Source organism: Thunnus maccoyii, chromosome 3, assembly GCF_910596095.1.
Source record: "Thunnus maccoyii chromosome 3, fThuMac1.1, whole genome shotgun sequence".
Lineage (NCBI taxonomy): Eukaryota > Metazoa > Chordata > Actinopteri > Scombriformes > Scombridae > Thunnus > Thunnus maccoyii.
Genome location: NC_056535.1, coordinates 25,981,589 through 26,004,139, shown reverse-complemented (window position 1 = coordinate 26,004,139; position 22,551 = coordinate 25,981,589). Strand labels below are relative to the sequence as shown.

The 22,551-nt window shown below is 39.1% G+C and overlaps 2 protein-coding genes across 5 annotated transcripts in view; one reads left to right on the top strand and one right to left on the bottom strand.

The window, feature by feature from the left end:
* The window catches only part of nav1b (neuron navigator 1b), an 88,842-nt gene that overhangs the window by 62,965 nt on the left and 3,326 nt on the right, over positions 1 to 22,551 (bottom strand). For all 4 annotated transcript variants that reach the window (XM_042406238.1, XM_042406240.1, XM_042406241.1 and 1 more), the window contains exon 2: positions 17,239 to 17,351. The gene's annotated coding sequence lies outside the window, so the exon portion shown is untranslated. The remainder of the gene's footprint in view (positions 1 to 17,238; positions 17,352 to 22,551) is intronic.
* Positions 11,904 to 15,968, top strand: csrp1b (cysteine and glycine-rich protein 1b). The gene is made up of 6 exons (XM_042406246.1): positions 11,904 to 12,008; positions 13,089 to 13,198; positions 13,650 to 13,818; positions 14,097 to 14,226; positions 14,376 to 14,469; positions 15,244 to 15,968. Exons 2-6 carry the CDS (start codon positions 13,090 to 13,092, stop codon positions 15,318 to 15,320), a joined length of 579 nt encoding a protein of 192 aa, XP_042262180.1. The 5' UTR covers positions 11,904 to 12,008; position 13,089; the 3' UTR covers positions 15,321 to 15,968.

Below are 22,551 nucleotides of genomic sequence, written 5' to 3'. Positions count from 1 at the left end.
AGGCTTTTTCACTTTCATCCTAGAGGCGTAAAAGAAAAAAACTGCAGTGAGGAAAAATGTGTGCAGCTTTCTGTTCTTTGTCTGAATCTAATTGAAAACATATGAATGGTGACCTATAAGCGAAGGTGAAATAACTCCAATATTTTGGGAATAAAGAGTTAAATTCTAAAAGTTACAAAGGCAAATAATCAGGTGAGTCAAAATTAGTTCCTTGTGAATTCACAGGTTGTGTCAGCAAAGGCCTGATGATCACTACTTTTTCATTTTCCAAACAACACAAGACAGCTAACAAAGTTCATCAGTGGTGTCCTGACTGCAAAATGCATTGATCACAAAAAAGGACAAAGGTTATGCACCTACTCAAAGCCTCATCATTTGTTTTTTTAAAACTGCAAATAAAATTCAGTTATTGAACATCAGTCCATGCTTTTGGGTAGTATGTTGAAGATGAGATGTTCTGTTGTGTGAAAACTTTATATCTCTGAATATGCCTTAAAATTCCAGGAACATTTTTTTAACAGAGCATCATAAAACAGGGTTTGTATTGAAAACATTAACATTACTTTTACATATCTGTTTAAATGTAAAAGTATTAAATTTGACCTTTGATTTTTACACAACAGCAATGATACAGTATGTTACTGAAGGTACACACATGATAACCCAAATGGCCCCACACACTACACCTGTGCAAACACACACATTCATAGCCAGAATGACAAACAGTTCCTTCAGTTGCCACAGCCCAAGTCAAAGTTTACTCTGTATGACCTATTGAGCGTCTACTCTTCTCATTCCTGAAAGCTGTCACCATGGTCAGCTCGCCCCGGGAGCCAGCAGTGTGGTGGGAAACAGTAAACACAAGGATTTTCTTTTTTGCAGTTGGAGGGAAAAATGGAAAATAACACTGTATGCCAGGGTGCTACTACTGCATTTGAAGAAATCTACAACTGTATGCTAAAGTAGATTTGCATTCATATCAAAGACTACAGCAGTTGACTGTGGTATCAACACACACCTTTAGCCAGAAAGGGGGGGAGGGGGTCTAATTAGTGAAAACAGCTTAAATGGTTGGAGTGAAAACCTGTATACATATGGCTCTCAGTGGCACCACTGAGCTCAGTCTTTAACACCGCAGAACCAAAAGTGACCAACTGAAATGACGACCCATCTGTCAGTATTATCGACACCAGACCGAACGCAGGCAGAGTGGAGCTGTCCTTTTAGGAAGCACATAAGTCCTAGTCCAGTCATACTAAGTCAGCATTTCTTTAAAGCTGAAATCACACCTAAAAGGAAAATATAGCAGGAACAATCCTTCACTGTGTGTTACCTCGTCTGTTCTTTTCCCTTCACATAATTTCAACTGGAACTGCAAAAATGTAACCATATGGTCAGCCTTAAACAAACCTTTTTAGTTTCCATACCGCCACCAAAATTAACTGCCTAACTACCCCTGTTCTGAAACAAATAAAGAATACATTTTAGGGTGTTTTTTGTTTTTTTTTACGATGTTGGTCCAATTTTTGTTTCCTTTTCAGTCAAGTTCAGTTGAAATTTGTGGACATGGTCCATGAGGGCGAGCAACACCAGCAAACACATTTTAAAACTATACATACATATATATATATATATATTTTCTATTAATTATAGGTAAGAGAGACCAGTTGAACCATAAAATACAGTAGCTCTGCAAAATCTGTTAAAATTTTACACTTCACCTTTTGAATAATAACCATTTCGTTTGCCATAATGATCACTTCCAGACAGGTAGACAATATGGTTAAACTGGCACTGATCAGTTTCTTCAACAACCATAGCAACAAAGGCTACAGAACCATCAGCCTTTTGTGGGCATGTGCGAACAATCTGACATTGTCATGAGGAGGGAGTAAAGGTAATATTGCAAATAGAGCATTCAGAACAGGCTGAAGCCTGAGCTTTTGATTTTCAGGGAGCATTTTTACATATGTTCACCTCAAGTTTTGGAACTTTTACCATGTTTTTCATAGACATCCAACATCATGACAGTATAAAAACAACAACAAATCCCAAAAGGTACAATATGCCCCTTTAAATGGTGGAGCATTTCATGTATTATATCTTCTAAGTGCTACTGTCCACATCTGGGTTTCAGAGTTTATGCTCAGTTCCTGGAAATTGGTGAGACTGTTTAACTTGAAACGCAGTCAGCTATTCAGTCACACACCCAACAGTAGAGGACCTGCACTATGGCCGCCAGATGTTGAACTAAATTTAACAACATCAGCAAGGTGGGATCTTAACTGTCACCCAGTGGGCTCAATATACCATGCATGTTTTCTGAAAGGATTCAAACACAGCCAATGCCTTGTAGTTTGTCTTTACAGCATTATCACCAAGGGCTCCTGTGTCCTTCCATCAATGTCTGCTTCAACTCAGCTTCTGTTCAGTGGAGGGAAAGCTGCACTGAAATGTTACTCCTCCAGGGAGGCACAGTGGCTGTACCATGTCACTCAACAGCCGACAAGATGTTCATAGTGACAGACAAAGTGTAACCTGAAGACTTTGGACTCAACAACTACATTTCATTAGGTTTCTGAAGTTCAATTCAGGTGATTTATATATATTTTTTCTTACAACGCTCTAAGAAAAAAGCCTTTTAATCATTAAATATTCATTAAGTTACTTTCACAATATGTTTTCTAAATCAAAACACCTTTTACCACACTTTAAATTGGTGTATTTGTTTTTACAACACACAACTGGACCAGAAACAAACCATGGCGTAAAGGCCAGAGCTGGTAACTCTACACTCCTCACCTCATGTCACGTCTTGTTTCTGATCTCTGACACAGCTCTGTTCTGAACGCTCAATATTGTATAACGGCTTTACATGGAACACATAAAATATCTATCAGGTTTTCCGAGGCCGGCACACATGTCATTTTGGGTTAGCCAAGGTGGAGCGTGTCTACCACTGGAGCGTGTCTGTGGAATAGACATTCCAAACCAGAAAAACCACACACACACACACACACACACACACACACACACACACACACACACACACACTCATACACATGCGCACGCATACACGGACAGTTGGATTCAGGACACACTGGGACGTGGCATTTAAGAGCGAGCAAAAATCGCCCTTTTAACATGTTGCTCTCCGATATTTGAAAATGTCCTATCATAACATCGCTGTGCATGCATATGCTTTAATATTACAATCATCATAATTATTTTGAAGATATGTGTAATTTGAAATCAGCTCTGGATTTACTGAGCACTTTCACTGCAGTAGCTCACTGTGACCACAATGCTTTGCTACAAAGCTTCTTGCAGAGGTTCTCAAAGTGACTGGGATAAGATGCAGGCTGTGGAGAAAAGACAAAATTATGCCCCGAGCAGCATTTTTCACCGCTGTAATAGATGTCGTCTTACCACAGGGCACTATTTCTGTGTTGTCATCCCATAATCCACAGTGACATTGAAATTAGTTAAGTTCAAAAGTGCAGCACGTTGCGTGCCCGATAGATCTGTTTTATTGACAATGACATCACCCACCAATTGTGGAATTCCCCAGGGCCATGCATGGACTCCCTATGCAGAATTGAATTACTTTATGGTCTTTATTATGTGCATTAGAGCAGGTCATGGTATGGAACTTTTAATACTATTTTGTACCAACCAAGATGTATCGTACAGATATCATGTACCAAAAGCTGACACTGAAGGTTTGGTCCAAATCCTACTCTTCTCTGCTTATGTTTTTAATCAACTAAAGATTATTTTCATTATTGATTAATCAAGAAAATAATCGACAGATTAGTCATTTGGTCTGTAGAATGTCAGAAAATGTTGGAATATGTCAATTACCATTTCCCAAAGCCCAAGATACGACCCAAGATGTCTTTTTTTTGTCCCGACCAACAGTTCACAACTCAAGTTTACAATCACAGAAGACTAGAGAAAGCAGCTGGAACCAGAAGTTTAGCATTTCTATTAAAAAAAAATACTCAAAACAATCAATCGATTATCAAATTAGTTGGCAATTGATTTTCTGTCCATCGGCTAATTGATTAGTCAACTAATCATTGCCGCTCTAGACAGTTTGTGAATTATATGATGTTTTTGATGATTTTAGACTGTGTTGTATTTTGGCGAGATTATTGTATGGCTCCTTCTATTTAGACAAAATTCAACATTTGAGACGCAACATTTGCTTTAATTAATGTTTTTACTTTTTGCCACTAGGGGGCAGCAGAACAAGCTGTAAACACACCACTGACATATTATCACCATTTAAAGTTGTTTCACCAAACAGTTGTCCAGTCACACATCCAGCAGACACAGAGCAACATTAGCATTCATTTGGAGTTGTATTTTGTACAATCTGATGAATGTAATTCGTGATGGTCACTCTCCTTTTAGTCTCCGCCAACTACTGAGAAACATGTCTGGCTAAATGCAAAAGGCCCAAAGTAATCGCTAACTTTTTTGTTTTTCAGCTGTTTTGTGTTTGCTAGGTAAGATTATTAGAGCTTTTTCACTAGAAACAGCTGCCTGCTGCAGCTGGAAATAGGATGACGAGAGCGGAGAGGCTGAACTGATTAGCTGGACGGAAAACCAAAACAATGAGCTGAAAAACGATAAAACACTCTGCAGAGCTGAGGAAAATTCTCTGTCAGTTTGTCATTTTGAGCTACACAATTCACATTATATATAGTTATTAGATTTACATAAAAAAGGTTGTGAAGAAGTTTTTATCCCTGAAAGTGGTAAACAAGTAGTTGTTTTAGTATCTGCACTGAAACTCAGATGTTATGCTCTACTGGGGCTTGTGTTGAAAAAATTCAAAAAATATTCAGCCCTCATGTATACAAGTTTGTATTTTGTACAGTATGCACATATGTGATTACTAATGTGTTTATCCAAACATCTTTCACACATCTAAAAAAAAAAACACATCCAAACTTCATATTTCAAAGACATTCATTGCTTCCAGCATTAAAATAAGCTTGTGTTGATTCACTCTTTGATGAGGACATCAAACAGCATGAACGAATGATCCCAGTCTACAGTATCTCAGTGTAAACTAAGTAGATGAGTAGTGTGAACATGAGCCTTATGCAGTGGCAGCCTGTAGCCCACACTAGTATGAGTCAGCACTATACCCCAGACAATTACTGGGCACATGACTCCCCATCTCAGGAAGCACAATAAAAAAGTCCAGCACAGGACCGCAAAGTCTTTGCAGGAATTAGTTCTGCAGTCCGACTGTGTCCTGTTTACCTCGGGCCTCTCTCTCTCTGCCTGGAGTCATACACATGACTGAAATATCTCAGTAAACCACGGGACACTGTATTGTAAAGGTTTGTGTCTGCCAACTGCTCACATGCTCAACAAATACTACAGTGTAATAGACTTGTATTGTAGTAGTAGAGTTGTTTATCTTAGCTGTTTTGGACAACAAGGTCACAGGAGAGAATGCAAAGTCCAGATCAACAAAGTCATTTATAATCTAGTTTAATTCAAAAACAAATCGAGCAGCTAGCATACAGATTCTGAAATCCTCTCACTATAATCAAATTTCAGTATAATGTATTCTTAAAAGGACATAATTTGTCTTCAGTAGCCAGTAAGGAACTCAAACTTACCTAATATGAGGCTGACAAAACTTATAGGATGGTAACAAGTGCAGGGGAAGCTCAGAATATTTGGAAGCCCCAGCAATAAGAATGCCAAGCATTACATGTCCATCAGTCCATCACTCTTACTATATGATCTAATTATGCAGAGAGGCTGCTCCAAACCCTGTGCTAGTCTACTGTCCGACATGCAAGTTCCCAGACGGGACAGCAAACGCCCTCAGCAACCTCCAGCTCAAACAGCATCGAGGACCCGAAGCATCCCAGCCTCCGTCCGCTGTCTGGATCAAAGTGGGACTGCTCCCTTCCTGCTTGCATAACAATACTCTAGACAGATCCTCTGCTGCAGTTGGTGCCTGTGGATCAGACTACTTAGCCGGTATGCGCTCTTTCTGACTTGCAAATGGACCTGGCGCAGTTCCAGTCCAAGTCAAAAATGCTGAGCTAAAACTGGGCCAGATACCTGGTGAAATACTCATAAAACTGCCTGATACTCTGATACTTTCTTGTCTCTCTCCCTCTGTATCTGTCACAGCCCAGCTTGGCGGGTTGCGTATGCATCTTTTCCGCCTGGCGCTTAATGTCCTGAGTCACAGGCAGAGCCAGTGAACTGGACTGATTTGAATTGTCACTGCATGTTTGTAGTTGGCTGCCTGCAGGGCACAGGCTCCCTCAGCACGACCCTCAGTGGGAATCTGGGCCAAAGGAAGCCGACTCTGAGGTGTCAGCTCAGGAGAAAAATGACAGGAGTGATGATATGGTGACAGCATGGGTTCACACACACTTTTTCTCATATAATCTTCGAGGTGGGGATTACAAACTGTGAGTAAGACAACCCCCCTTTGTGTTATGAGGCCAAATATTACAAAATGACTCATGTAATTAACATGCAGGGCAGAATATGTTCAGGCCAAGGACATGTGGTTTAAAAAAACAGCAGTTCATGACCAAATTTAGCATGCGCCGAGAGCAATGAAACAACACGCTCACTGGTGTGAAGGTACAAGGCAACGGGTGGCATGATGGTGGGTTGTATGTTACATTCCCTGTTGCACACTCGAGCAAATTGCTTCTCATTGAAGTTAAATCGCTCCGCAGGATGACTAAAGTTCATGAGGAGAGATTATAGACTGAGGCAGTTTTGAAATTAAAGCCCTGCATCCTCTGTGTTGAGTCACAGACAGGAGATAAGTGAGGATTACAGTCAAAGATGTGGACATAGAAATACTCAGAAATGTGCAATTAATGTGCACACACTGTACAAACATGCTGTCTGACCTTGTGAGATACAAATTGCTATCTACTAGATCGCTTGCACACAGCTGAACATAATCGCAGCTTAATTAAAAGGTGCCAAGATAAAGAATCAGTGAGTTCACAGGCAGGTACAAGCAGCTCAAGTTGAATTGAATTGATAGCAAAGTCCTTCATCCTTCACCTTACTCTCACAGCTTATTAAACGTGCACTTCACACTCCGATGCTTACACATTCTGCTTGGGTTAATAGACCTTGTCACCTTTTGCATCAGTGCAGCTAACAGCAGTGGTAGGCATACACACCAAAAGACGGCAAGAGACAGCCAGAGAGAGGAATCAGGGTGTGTCTCAACAGCACTCAAACATAATCTCAGCACATATGTGACCTCTACTGACTAATTAATGAAACTGCATCTCTTAATCTCTCATTCTGGCCACAGCGTGTGCCGCAGAGCAGGAGTCTGAAAGCATGTTTAACTCAGTGAAACATCAAAGTGCTGCTTGTTGAATGAGACAGAGTCATTAAACATAGACCATCCTGCCAAACTCCCTCTGCCCTAAACACAATTAACTCATTTCCCTCCTGAAATGTATCTAATAATGTGTATTGAATGAATGGAGGTTATGTTTCCATATCTTAAATCAACCAAATGACATCATATGAAATATTACAAACACTTTTAGCTCCTTGTGTTTGAATAGCCGGCTTTGTTTTCTCATATGGGGAAAAAAAAAAAATCACACAGCCCTCTAGAAAGAACAAGAGCTTTATTGCTAAAAAGTTAAATATAGATGGATTAGTCACTTGATTAGTGAACACTGTGGAGGAACACGCATTTAGTTTAATGAGTTGCAATTAGGTCGCTGTTGACCAAATAATTCAGTATTCAAATGGAGTTAGAACACGTACAAAAGCATGCACTTACAATATGCAAAAATGAGGCTACACAAGATTATTTTGGCGGAAATAACACACAACAACATCAACCAAAGCATCAGCCACAGTGGATTTAACGCTAAAAATCAGTGTGCATACGGCCAAATACACTAACACAGCGACGGCTATCCGCTATGCAAACACATTTCTCAACGTGAAGTCAGCTCACCTCTTCCAGCTCTTCCTCCCTCACCTGACAACTTGGCAGAGCTTCTGTGAAAAATGTTGCCAAAAGGGAGACCATTATCAGGGGAGGAGTCCTGGCTTCAAGTCAGGTCAAATGCAGAGAGACTGTGCTGAATTCCTCCATAAGCAATCACCACTCCTCCGCACACTGATGGATGGACCTCAGCCCAGCCCCATCCCTGCCTCTTATCTTGCTCTGCCTCTTATCCTCTCCTCTTCCTCTGGATTAATCCATTGAGTCCCTGTCACTCTTCTCCCTCTCTTTCTCTCTTTTCCCTCTCTGCCATGAGCATGATCACATGTGCACATACTACACAACAAGCCAAGGCGGATGTCCACAGAGCAGAAACAGAGGGGCTTGTGTTGGCCAATCGCTGGCTATAAATAGGCTCCTTGAGTTCACCATTGTCTCTTCCTATGATTGTGAAGAGCCTAGAGGGCTTGGAGAGAGGGAGGAGAGAGGCATCACTCTCTGCTGGCTATTACTTCCCTCTTCATATCGACTTAAGTCTCCCTATCAGTTTCACCTGATTTTCCTCATTTGTAAGGAAACAGAGCAATACTGGAGCAAAAAAAAGGAATAAATGCTCCAGAAAACATAAGAGTGCCTTGTTTTATTGAGGTGAGCAGCAGGATGACTTTGTCTTTCCTGTATCCGTTGTAATGGAAAGGTCACATGTGTGGTGCGCTCAATAAAGTGTGAAAGACAGGGAGCTTCAACTTTCACAATTGTTGAATGTCACAGTGGACAAGATCACCAGCAAAATGCCAACAATGCCCTTAATGTACAAGTAGTATTTGTAGATGTTGCATACAGTGTTGTGCATATATTGCACAATTATCTAGTCCACATGGAGTTATAAGGACACCAAAAACACAGTTGCAGCGGTGAAATAAGAATGTAACTTCTTAAACATAAAAAACATTACACTGCAAACAAAGAACTTAATGTCCTCTCTCAAGCTCTACACATAAAATCTGCCAACAAAAAAAGGTTCCTTTCCTAAAATACAACTACAATTGTGTAACCGAAATAAGTGAATCACATAACACAAAAAGCCTATCCTCTCCAGACAGAGCATTAAACTTGGCCTTGATTATGGCTAATGGTAATGGAGCTGCAACGATTAGTCGATTAACGGATCAGTACATTTACAGAAAATCAATTGGCTAGTCATTTTCCAAGCAAAAATACCAAACATTTTCTGTTTCCAGCTTCTCAGATGTGACATTTCAACTCTTTTCTTTACCATATATGATAGTAAACTGAATATCTACTGGTACTCATTAAGTAATTTGAATACAGTACATCTCCTTGGGCTGTGGGAACGCGTTTGTCACATTTTCTTGATATTTTGTGAATTATCAGCAATGACAATAATGTTAAGTTGCAGCCCTAAATGGAGTGTAACTGTGGACACAAATCTTTCACTTTTGGTTGAATTCTTCTTTTTCACATGCATGTAAGGTTCAACATTATTGTTATTTTTTATGAGATAATCTGTTGGTCATCCAGGTTTGTACCCAACATCAACAGACCATCTTTCCACATCTTTACTTGTGCCTAGCATTACGGATATTATACTGTAATCTTTTGAAAATGAATCATACAAAACAAAGATATTACCTCACCCCAAGACCAGGGACGCCCATACAAAATCTTCCAATTCAATAGGTATTGTTAAGTCAAAAATAATATTAGTAATATACTATAGTAAAGTATATAACCAATGAAAAATTAGTATTATTTAAAATGATGAATCACTTAAGTGTTGTCAGTAGCCGATTACGGCTACAGTAGGTTAGACATATGCATAATATGTGTCAAGTAAACATTACCAGAGAGAAATTTCTGATTGACCTCTTGCCCTCTGAGCAACATGGCTCATTTAAACACACCCACAAGGTCTCTGGAGACGGTGACTAATCCACTGAACAATCCACTGAGCTAGAAGGGATAACCCGTGCTTTCAGTAGAAACACCTTGTAAGGCAGTGGAAACAGCACTTCCTCTTTCATCGGACAGATTTGTAGGCAGTCCTACGCTGATATCACTGCTGCAACTTGTCAGAGAGAGAACAACATCAACAGGGAGTACACACATCTAACACGCAAAGTCAACAAGTATTTCATGAGGACATACTATGCAGGACTGTCATGAGAAAATGTCAAATACGGTTGAACACAAGGATCTCAAACAAATACAGTTCTTACTATGAAATAATAAGAAGAAAACATTCTTCTTTCTTCTTTTTCAGTTTCTATATTCTCACATTCAGTTACTCAATTTGAAATATACAGCATATAAAGTAATGGGACAGTCTGTTTTTGTATTCATAGTCCCCCAGGTTTAAGATAGTTAAGCAGGAAAATGATACCAAATATACAACATAGCTAAGGAGGTTTTTTTAGAGACAAACAGTGAAATGCTCTTGACTTGCCAAGTCAGTAATCTGACCTCAATCCAACCGATCATGTGTTCCTTTCTAAAGACCAAACAGATGGAAAAAAGAAAAGAAAATTCCCTGAAACAAGCAAAGAGGGTAAGAGGTCTATTCAGGCCAGACAGAGCATCACCAGAGTGCTTGTTGTTATCTGTGGGTCATTGACCACAAAAGATGCACATTGACACTGACATATTTTCCGTTTTTAAGTCGGCGAATTTGTTAGCAAATAGTTGCTTGTTTACACATTCAGGTCACGGAGCAACATTATCATTCATTTGGAGTTGTGATTCTGTCCACCTGATGAATGTTAATCCAATATTCACTCTTTTAAGCTCTGCTTTGATCTCAGTTCTTGAGGCAAATATCTGGCTCTGTAGCAGCTAAACGCTACACTGTGTTCACCAGTCGCTAATTTTGTCTATCTGCAGTTCAGTGCTGGGCCTGTGGTGTACAGTGGGTCTTTAGAGCTTTTGCACTAAAAACAGCTGCCTGCTGCAGCTGAAAACAACACTAAGAGAGCTCTGAGACTGAACCAAACAGTTGCGGGCTGTCAAACCAAAACAATGAGTTGAAAGACTGACTTGAACAATGAGTCGGGTGATAATTCTGTGGTTTTGTCGCTAATATAAAGTATTGATTGTAGCGGCTTTAATTCTGAAAGTTCTGTTGACTTTCACAATTAAGTTCTGTTCCATAAAATTTATGAATTGCATCTAAACAGTGTTACAGTTCCTACACTGCTCATGTGATGTGAATGTAGCTGAAAGTTGGGACTTTAACCTCATAGTCATTGTTACATTTCAAATCCAGTGTGCAGAATGATGTGTTATTAGAGAGCCAACACAACAAACATGTGCCTTTGTCCTAAAACTTTCTGATTTCACCCTACATTAAAACTACATGTGGCTACAAAGTCTTGATTTTCAATCATTCCCTAAACTTCCATAAAAAAAACTAAGATGCAGCACACACACTACATCATACAAAATGCACGGTTGTTTCTAGAACAATCTGAGTATACTGTAGCTATGTACCATCTGTGATCATCTGAACAATCAGAGCAAAATACAAAACTTTAACACTCAGAGGACGTCATCATCAGCACCAGTTACCTCTTGTTACCATTTGGGGCCGCCAGCGTGCAGAATTACCTTGAACCTTAACAGTGAGGACTCCTTTGTACACATGACGAGTTACTGTTAATCTGTTGCTTACAATATTTAATCCTCAAAGTGTGGCAGAAGGTTGTGTGATTTCACCAAGTACGGCAGCTTAAGACTCAGTTGGCGTAAATGTATCTGTACCGCCTTCAATCTCCCACCCTCCCAGTCCATCAGTGACTCTCACCATCTTTTCTCCTCCTTTTCCTCCCTGCATCTCTCTCACTCTCTGTCTGTGTTTCCTGACTCCTCCCTCAGTTCAGCCTGGTGTCCACTCAGCCTCCCTCTGCTTCTCTACATCAGACCGGTGACAACTTCTCAACTCAGTCGTCTCTTACTGTCACTGAATAACCAGCAAGAGGAGCCGCCTTTCACCTCAGTGCAGGTAGGAGTCGACTTCAACAGTCAAATATATCAACACTTAACCGTAAGATTTCATTGTAGAGGGACGGGATGTTTGTAATTGTATGTCCTGATGTTTCAGACTTCATTTGAAATTTGAAAACAAAGTATAATTAACTTTTCTTTCTACTCTAAGTATATTTCAGAGGTCACTGGGTTCAAATTGGTCAAATCAAGAATAAAATATAATGAAAGCAACAATTTGTACTTAAAGTTTGAATTTGAGCGTCAAGCCAGGTTACTTTTAATCAAATAATTATACATTAGTCCTGCTTTGCATACAGTTAAGAGGCCGAAGTTTAAAGATAGAAAATATCCTAATAAGGTGTTGGACAGGAAGGTTTAAACTGCAAACACTTTGCCGAACATAAGATGGGAAATAAACTTTCAAAACGAAGCTAAGAAGAGCTTTAAATATAAAAAAAAACAAAAAACATTTTTATCATCAGACTAATTGATGATCAGGCTGAAACTATTTAAAATGGGTGTTAAAAAGACTTTAAAAAGACTGTTTGGCTTGCCATGCTTGGACAACAAATTGAAAATGATCCAGATCTGAATCATAGTCTGTTGGGTTGTCTGAGGTCAGGACTGTTAACGTGATTACAAAATGAAATGCAGGGAATTTCCTGTTTATCCGAGATCTAGTAGATTGTTGACTTTCTGTTTGGATGAAAAGCCTGGGCTGATGTATCTCAAACATTACATGACCGGACATTGGTGTGGTGGTTGTACAGAGTGTATTCTGACGTCATTTTATCAGCATGAGGAGGTTCGTAGATATCTGAGCAATGACAGCAGGTACTTTGCATTTTACAATTATGTATGAATAGTCCTTCAGATATCTATTCATGCCAGGAAGCTGCAGCAAGAAGAGGGAAAGAAAGAGCAGTCTATCAAAACAAACTGGTAATTCTCCTTTTATAGATATGGTTGTATCTTGCCTCAAGTGTTGTAGATGACCTCTGTCTTCTCAGCAACACTGATCTGAAGTCCAGAAGTGAGAATAACATACACAGTGAATAAAAAATGTACACAAAGCAGCTCTCTTGTATGCTCACAGAATGCCTTTCGGAGGAGGAAACAAATGCGGCTGCTGCCAGAAAACCGTCTACTTCGCTGAGGAAGTGCAGTGTGAGGGGAAGAGTTGGCATAAATCCTGTTTTCTGTGCAGTAAGTATTCAACTTCTCATGTAATCTGCTTTATGTGCCGACTAAATAAACGGCCCTGAAAAGTGCCAGGATGGAATGCGCAGTATTTGGCATCGGATAGGAAACTGAGTATCCGCAGGTTTTCGCTCAGACATCTCAGACCTTATTTGGATCTACTGGAAACGTGACAAAGGCTTCATCTTCCTTATATGGCAGAGGAAGGTGCATGTACAACCCCTCAACCACAGACAAGTATTTATCTGAGCCAGCTAAGCACATGATGGAATGCCATTTAATTTTCTTTAAATGTCATGCATAGTTTTCGGTAACATCACAGCTAAACATCGGTGAAAAAATGGTTGCTTACAGTTTAGAGAGTTAAGTTTGTTTTGTTTGCTGTAGATGTTTGTTGACTAAAATAGATAGATTTGTACTTTTAATTAGTTTTTTCCTCCTTTTCCTTCGCTGTCAGTGGTCTGTAAGAAAAACTTAGACAGCACAACGGTGGCCGTTCATGTGGATGAGATCTACTGCAAATCATGCTATGGCAAGAAATATGGGCCAAAAGGCTATGGCTTCGGAGGTGGAGCCGGCACTCTGAGTATGGACACAGGAGAGGGACTTGGAATCAAGCCTGAAGTGTGAGCAAAACAGCACTTTTCCTGTAAAAATACTTCACATAATGTTTGAATGTACCCACTGAATGGTTAAAAAAAACACATATCCTGTAAAACATCTGGTTGTTGTTGTTGGATAAAAGCTTCAAATGAGGGTGGAAACAGATTATAGGAGCCTGCATACTGTATTTATAGCTCCCAATAAAGCAATGTTTCAATCTCAGTGATCCTTGTTGATCTGTTTCCTCCCTCAGTTGAATTCCCCTCGCCACTTTCTTTAAAGCTATAATGTTTCTTGACAGACAAGCTCCTCATCGTCCTACAAATAACCCCAACGCCTCCAAGTTTGCCCAGAGAGCAGGGGGCTCAGATGTGTGTCCTCGATGTGGCACCACAGTGTACGCAGCGGAGAAGGTCATCGGTGGAGGCAATGTAAGAAAGTTCTATGCTGTAATCTCAGTTTTAGAGCTTATAAATTGCACTTTGATTGAACAATAGGAGCTTCTAGCTTATTGATTTGTTAGTTGTCAATATATGTTTGAAGCCCGGTGCTTGATCCAACTCTTTGCTCTTCTCCTCAGTCCTGGCATAAGGGCTGCTTTCGTTGTGGCAAGTGTGGCAAAGGACTGGAGTCCACGACCGTTGCTGATAGAGACGGAGAGATCTACTGTAAAGGTCTGTGTGTATCAATACTACACGAGCTTTTACTACAGAGAATTTATATAGTATTCCTCATTAAATAAATGAAAATTGGCCAAATCCTCAGTTAAATAAGTCAGTACTGCAGTAAAATGTAGGTATTAGAGCACTTGAAGTCGTATTCTAGTAGGCAGTAAATGTACAACAAATTGTACTTAATTGTAATTGTAATTAAACCTCAGTATGCAGAGCCAGAGGAGTTTTCCAGAAGCCCAGTAGCTCAGAAGGCTGTCTGACCTTGTGCCATTTATATTTTTATGTATTTATTTATATTTGATGATATGTGAAAACTGTATTTCAAAAGGTCATGTTTACAGTTAACTATTTTAATAAAGCAAGACCAATAAATCAGCGACACCAGTATGAGCCAACATTAGTTTATCACAGACACATCGGTACTGACGTTTATATACGTTGATAATTGCAGTACAGACATGTCAAAGATGTGTTTGAGGTCATTTCAAAAGTGTTGTCATTACCTTGTTTGTCCACCAGAGAGCACTGAAAAGTCTATTTTCCAACTGTTAAATGTCTCCATCACAATTCTTTGATAACCAAATTTAAGGGATCCCTGTCAAAGGGGTGCCACCATGCCTTAGGGGGTTACATAATGACCACAAAACCAGTTTGACTCTCTCCCTTGACTTGACTCTAAAAAAGTGACCTCTGTCAAATGTTTAAAAACAGTATCTGCTACTATATTTTTATTAAATTGTTTTCATTTCTCATTAATTGTATTTTGATTCGCAGGTTGTTACGCAAAGAACTTTGGTCCCAAGGGATTTGGCTTTGGACAGGGTGCAGGAGCTCTGGCTCATTCCCAGTAAAGCCTGAAGCCACAGCCCACCAGGGACTGACATCTGGTGCTCTGATACCATCACTTTAGGATCCTCCAGTCAATATCAAGGCTATTTTACTCTGCCCTTTCACTCCAGCTACAGGCAAAGAGAAATGAAAGAAACACACTACACACAGCTTTTTGCACGTGTTCACCAATTACATTTTGCTCCATATGTTGCATTAGAATTTGGTTTATAATTTTCTCGGTTAAGTATTTCATACTAAACAGTTAAAACACACTGAATTCTAACCCTGTTTGGAAGTGCACATTGTTTGTGTATAAACTGAATAGTTAACAGCAATCTGACTCCGTTTCCAGAGAAGAAGATAATGAAAAATTAAACAAATTAAACAGTGTGGTTGCAATAAGAGACTCTCTGCAATAACAGAACTGAGTTTGGCAAATGTTGAGAACGATTAACATCTGAATCAGTCGGTGTCTGAGAGAGAGAACAAAATAACATCAACATGTTCCAAGACTGACAGCTGTGAAAAAAACAGCTAGGGGAGTCTCACATCATGCTTCAGTGCACTCAAGATGAAACCTTCCTCTCTGCCTCACATGTCAAATGTTGTAAATATTGTCTTGAAATATGTATTATTACTGAGACACAAAAATAAATATATGGCATCTATCTGGAATGTTTTACTTTTCCCTGTGATAGCATAATATGCTCTTACAGCAATTTCACCAGTCAAAACATAAGCAAAATATCTGAATACAAAGTGAAATTTGGCAAGCTACACACAATTGTCATTGTTCTTTTCGTGGTTCTGATCTGATGAAATCCTTGTGTATGCTTGTGTGGTGTTGAGTGTGCTTGTTTTCTTTCCAATCATCATCATCAAACAGAGAAAAATGCCAGCTGTGGTGGTGAACAACGGAGTCGTAGTACTCTGCCCCGTCTCTGCCTGCACCGAGCAGTTGGCACACTGACCAGAGTGCCAGGCAGCTGTGGTGATGGTGGTGGTGGTGGTGGAGGGTCAGTTGTTCGCTTTGGCACAAACCATAACATGTGTGAGCCACAAACAACAAAACTAGGTCTGAAATCCACACAAATAATGAAAGTATTATACTCAAGAGCTGGGATCTGCTCCAGAGCTTTCATGTTTAGATTAATTATAGGTGAAACAGAGACGTGATTCATCCTCGGTTAACTTCAAATGGATATAATTTTTGGTCTAAATGTTAAAAACTCATGAACATACAGTAGAGTTTAATTCCCTCTAGTTGTTTACTCATAAGAAGGCCACAGAGAGGCCTGATCTTACAGTAAATAATCAGGAAAAGATGAGAGTAAACTTCCCCATTAAGCCCACGTACCATATAAGCCCACTTGCAACTTCTGAGTCAAATAAAAAAAAAAAAAACTACATCATAAATTTTTGCTGTGTCATGTGTCTTCCAATGAAGCTGCTTGTTACATAAATTACACTTTTTATTGTAAGCCAATCAGATCTGTTGATATTGAGGCACATGTGTGACATGTGCCTGCTGATCCAATAAGTTTTTCATATTCATAAAACTTTTTTTGTATATTTCTACTCCTGTTTTTGGTAAGTACTATTTTGTTATCAAAATGTAAGTGATTATTGTTTTGAATAAGACATATGTTAGATCATTACTCTAATTAGATTAGCTAAAAAAAGTCACACCGTCTGAGGTAGATGTAAATGAGTATAGTTAATTACTTCTTTGCATGATCAATTTATACTTTTAATGTTATGTTAGAGCACCACATATAGATTTATTTCCTATAGTTGTTTTTTCAATGTCATGTGCATAGAATAATATATTGTCTTTTAACTATAAATTCACTGATGTTCCCTTTAAGCCCACTTGATGGTTTGAATAGGGATTTTCAACCTTTTGACCTTTGAAACATTTTCCTCCCTAATTTTGACCTCATTTCCTCCCATCCAGGAACAAGATTCAGGATGTAGAGCACAGGTTCATCCTCTGCAAAGCAGCCCTGGAGGGACCTGGACCACCTCGCAACCATAAGGTCATTGAAAATCTGTACAAAAACAAGATGAAAGCCATCAAAGACTTGTTAGCGTAAGACTGCCAAGCAAAGACAACCACAACATGAGCAAAAGATTGAAACAACCAAAATAAAGCTTAGACCTATAACCTGCAAATGCAGGTTATAGGTTTGCTAGCAAATGAAGCAAATGATAGCCTAACAAAAACAATACAATCACCTCAGAAAGCTCAGGCCAACATTTAGCCAGGGAGAAAGTAGATACTGCAGAAATGTTGACATCTGTTTTGTTTATTTTGCTAATGATAATGATGAAGATGCTAATGATGAGGCTAATGATACATGAGCTTCAAGATGTTATGACTGATGTCTCCTCACAATAAACGTCATTTACTATCCTTAGAACATTAGTATTGAACCTGTAAACTGTTTTTCTTTCAGTCAGTCGGTCTTGAGACATCTTCATAAAAACATCTGCACCTTCAACCAATTGACTGGACCAGAAATTTTGGTCAGTTTCAAATGCCAACAGCACACCATAGGATAGAAATACAGATAAAATGACAACACATACTGACAGATAAAGTATTGACAAGTAATTTCCACTATAGTTTTGATTTTGTTCATAAATAGTTTTTTGGCTACATTCCAAGGAAGACATGTTCTAAGTTTACCTTTTTCTGGAATGACAACAGAGCAAAAAGGCTGGTCAAGCCTATTCCAAATGCCATTTACGGGCCATAGGATAGGAGTGGAGAAAATAGATATACATATATACATACATATATATATATATTTATCAACAAATCATAAGGTGGGCTTATGTGGAACACCCATGGGTATGTTATAGGTACCCATTAAGCCCATGCCAGACGTTTGACATATATTGACAAATTACACAATAAAAACATAAAATATTGGTATAAATTAATTATTTACACTTTAATTTTAACTAAAATGTTCTCACTTAAATTGAGACAGAATATATTAAAAATGTCTGAAAAGGATTTGGTGGGCTTAATAGGGACATTTACCCGACTTAATTTGAAGGAACCTGTTCACTTGAAAAATAAAGCTGATAATGATAATTTGGTAAGTCTTTTAATAAAATCTGCCAGTGACAGCCATAATTTCAGCCGGCAAGAATTTATTGTCTCCAGCTAGAAATACATTTTACATTTTGTCATTTGGCAGATGCTTTTATCAAAAGTGAGGCAAGACAATCAAGCGTTAGAGGACAGTGACTCTGAAAGAGTCGTGGTACAAATTGGTACAAATGCAATGATAAAGAGCGCTAGACAAAGCTTTCTTAAAATATGTTAAGTAAGAGCAACTGGAAGTACAGTATACAGGTGCATAAGAAATCCCATTAGTACCAAGAAAGAAGTGCAACAAGCAACAAAGTGCTGAAAAGGTTAAGAGGCCCATTGAAATAAGAAGCCTGCTTTTGTCTACGTCTGTCTGTCTGTAATAAACGACCCATTGTTTCAAAAATTACTATGAATTTTGAATGGAAAATGAGCCGACATTATCACAGTAAACTGCATATCTCCCGTATGGGAACGGAAAGTTTTACAGGCATAGCAACTGTAACTAAGGGGGGGGGGGGCAGAGCTTAGTTAATCATTTCATATTGGACTTAACATTAACTCTACATTTTAAACGAGGAATTGAACAGTGCTATTACACATATACATACCATGTAACACATATGGATAACAACTGCATGATACAACTGCACTGCTGTATGATGTCTCAGCATCTATATGAGTCAGTTTCCTAGACACAGTCTGGCAAACACACACAGCGCTCTGTTAATCCTGCCACCATATATACTGTGGAATTATAATCAGCTGCCATGAGCCAACAGCCTGGATCTCAGTATCATCAATCAAATCAGCATCAGGGACTTTTAACTCCTGACTCAGCTGGAGCAAAATAACAATCCTGCACATTTTAACAATCTACCACTGACAATAAAAGAAGAATTAAAAGGATTCTGTCACAGACAGTGCAAATGCAATTATCTCAGACCTCCACAGATTCATTTCAGAGATTGATTCCTCGCTAGCAGTATTCCCCCTAGTAGAGTCCCATGTATGTGAGCTTGCACAATGCAGAATGAACCTCTATAAATACTAAACTGCAATAAATAGCAGGGTTGGTGGCCCAACAGGTCTCAGTGGTCTCATGAGGCTACTGAACTGCCTGCTGCTCATAGAGTCCACTGTCGGCACTACCACAAATGTAAAGCATGTGTTCAGTGTAAAGCATAGTAGTACTGAAATGCTGTTTTAACATTACCATAGTTTCCACTGAGTGTGCAATATACAGACTGGTGACATATTAAAGCAAAAACCTGAATAAATATGCGGAGAAACATTTGGAATGCAGAGGCCTCTACACAGGACACTGAACTGTTTGATTAGTATGAAAATGATGTGAATCATATGCTCTGGCCTTCACAGTCACCAGGTCTTCACCCAACAGAATACCTGTGAGATCTGGAACTGAGACAGCACTCTCCACCACCACCACCATCACCACCACCACCACTACCATCAAATCACCTAATGAGGGAATATATTTTGGAAGAATGGTGTTCATCCCTCTAGTACAATTATAGAGACTTGAAGCTGTTCTATACTCACTATGTGTGCACAGAAGTTGGAAGCAACTGTGAAATTGTGATAACATGATAGGATAAAACACAGCTGGTTTTAATGACAGTGGGACAAAAAACGATTGACAAGTATGTCATTTGTTTCAGCAATTTTTAGGAAGGTTTTTCTAAGAAAACCGTAGCCTAGCAAAACATCTAGTGATGTTTTGGTGACATGTTAGGTACTTTCCCTTGTCGTTGAGAGTTGTTAATACCCTAATCCTTTATCCTCACTGCTCCCTCTCCGGTAATTGATTGGATACAGACAGCATGTGTGCAAATGACATGGTTTAATCGCTCTGGTCACACAGTACCAACAAGTGGAACATTTATATTTATATTACAGACTGGTCTTAGATTAATAGGTCATAGAGCAGAGTGGCTCTATGGATGGCAATGTCTGTCTGTCTGTCTGTAATACACGACTCATTCTTTCAAAAATTACTATGAATTTTGAATGGAAAATCAAATTGGAAATGTTATCATGGTAAACTGCATATCTGCCATATGGGAACAGAAAGCTTTACAGGCATAGCAACGGTAACTAAGGGGGGACAGGGCTTAGTTACTCATTTCATACCGGACTTAACATTATCTCTACATTTTAAATGAGAAATTAAACAGGTCTGTCTGTCCATCTGTCTGTCAGTCCACAGCTTTGTTACCTTGAGAGCAGGTTGCTGCCGTGTCACTACAAAGTGTTGCTATATATATGACCGACTTTCAAACTGGACGTCCAGGTTTGCGTCACTGCTGTACAAGCTGAAGACGACTAAATCTCTAACACAAGCACAACTGAATTCATGGATTAATTTAAGGACTCATTGTCCTTGCACGAGTGAACTGAGCACTTAGACGCGTGTTCACACAGACAGACTCATTCATCTGTGTTTACATTTTGCTCTGTGGCACACACGCTATGGCCACGAACCCAAATACAGAGCGTGCGCACATACAGTACGCAAGCTGGGACCCCATATCAAAGAGTGGCAGCATCACATGGTGCTGCAATTTGTCTATGTTTAGTTGGAAAGCCTCAGCCAAATGTACACTGGAAACTGCATTCCTGCCTTAAAACCACGGCTTAGCATTGTCTGCAGCTATTATCCTAATCAGACCAAGAGGCCCTACACTCTCAGGGGGGACAGAGCACGTCTCCACCATCACTCGCAGTAGCCAAAAAAAATTCTCACATCTTCCACAGTAACAAGACAAACTGTTACGGCTGTTATGGCTGCTTGAAGTTTGCTTCAATTTGGAGAAAAAAACATTCTGTTTACAATGCGGCGTACAAGAGCAGAGATGATCCTACCTAAAGATTTAAATAGTTCAACCATGTGAAACAGAATAACAGATTAACAACCAAAAGAAAAACTGGTCAAGTGAAAGTCAACGAGGATGTTGTTTATCCCGTCCTGGCACACAGAAAAGTTCACACACATTATTATGAAGAAGCAGAGAGTAGTGATCTATCAACACAACATTACAATCAGTGTTATCCTGAGACCACTCCTTCATCATGGTGTGTGTAGTTGTGCGTGTCTGTGTGTGTTTCTATTTAAGTCTCCTTGTGACATAGAGGAGGGACAAAGGGGAGCAAGAGATAAATATTCTAGTGGGCTCTTCTCTCCATCACTTTGCGTCTGTCTGCATCCATAGCATCAACACAGAAAGGTAAGGCCATGTATCTCTGCTACTGTAGTTGAAATACGTCTCCAGTGACTAAGGTTGTGTTTGTTTGATCTGAGAACTAGCTTTTACCTCGGATTTGATCAATTTGATTAGATATTATTTAAAATATTGGTATTCAGAATCAAAATTTAAAGTAATACGACGTGTCTAAGCAATATTACTTAAAAAAGTGTTGATAATTAAATTGCTACAACTATGTCCTCAATTATAGAATAATAAAGAATACATTTGACTCTTTAAAGTCACTGTTAATTGGATTTGAGACTGTTAATTGGATTGTAGAACTAGAGGTGGGTGATATATATAGAGTCCTCCATCTTTTTGCAATTTTACATCAATATATGGTACATTTTCTGAAAAATCAATTCAGAAAATGGTTTATGTGTAATATAACTGGACAGAAATGTCAATTTTTGTTTAACCAAGAAATTAAATATCTGACAAATAATAGTAATTCATCACATTTTGCAAAAAATAAACATATAGTATTGGCATAAAGCAGTCCTTAATTGATTTGCAATGTTTTTTTTCTAATTCTTTCTTTTTTCTAATGGGACAAATAATTGATAAACTCAACTGGGTGTTCTAGAAAACAAAGCTACGCACTGTTACAAGCATGGGGGACCCTTACTATATTTGTGTCTTTATCCAGTGGAAAAGTGGGGGTGAAAGCAGGAAATGTTATCTGTCCGGAATAGCTGCCTTGCTTCTCCCTGTCTGCCATCACTTGCTTTTTGGCAGGGGACTGTGCTATCAGCACTGGGAGGTGACCAGCTGATTTTGTCCAGCAGGCCTTTCTACCAGTAAGACATAACAATGGTGTATAAACAAAACAAAACATAAAACAGGTGGCCATAAATGACAAACCATTGCTAATGC

Coding starts and splice junctions, on each gene's coding strand:
- csrp1b (XM_042406246.1), top strand. CDS start 13,090: ATGCCTTTCGGAGGAGGAAACAAATGCGGCTGCTGCCAGAAAACCGTC. Junction 14,227..14,375: donor AGGTCATCGGTGGAGGCAAT/GTAAGAAAGTTC, acceptor TCTTCTCCTCAG/TCCTGGCATAAGGGCTGCTT. Junction 14,470..15,243: donor CGGAGAGATCTACTGTAAAG/GTCTGTGTGTAT, acceptor TTTGATTCGCAG/GTTGTTACGCAAAGAACTTT.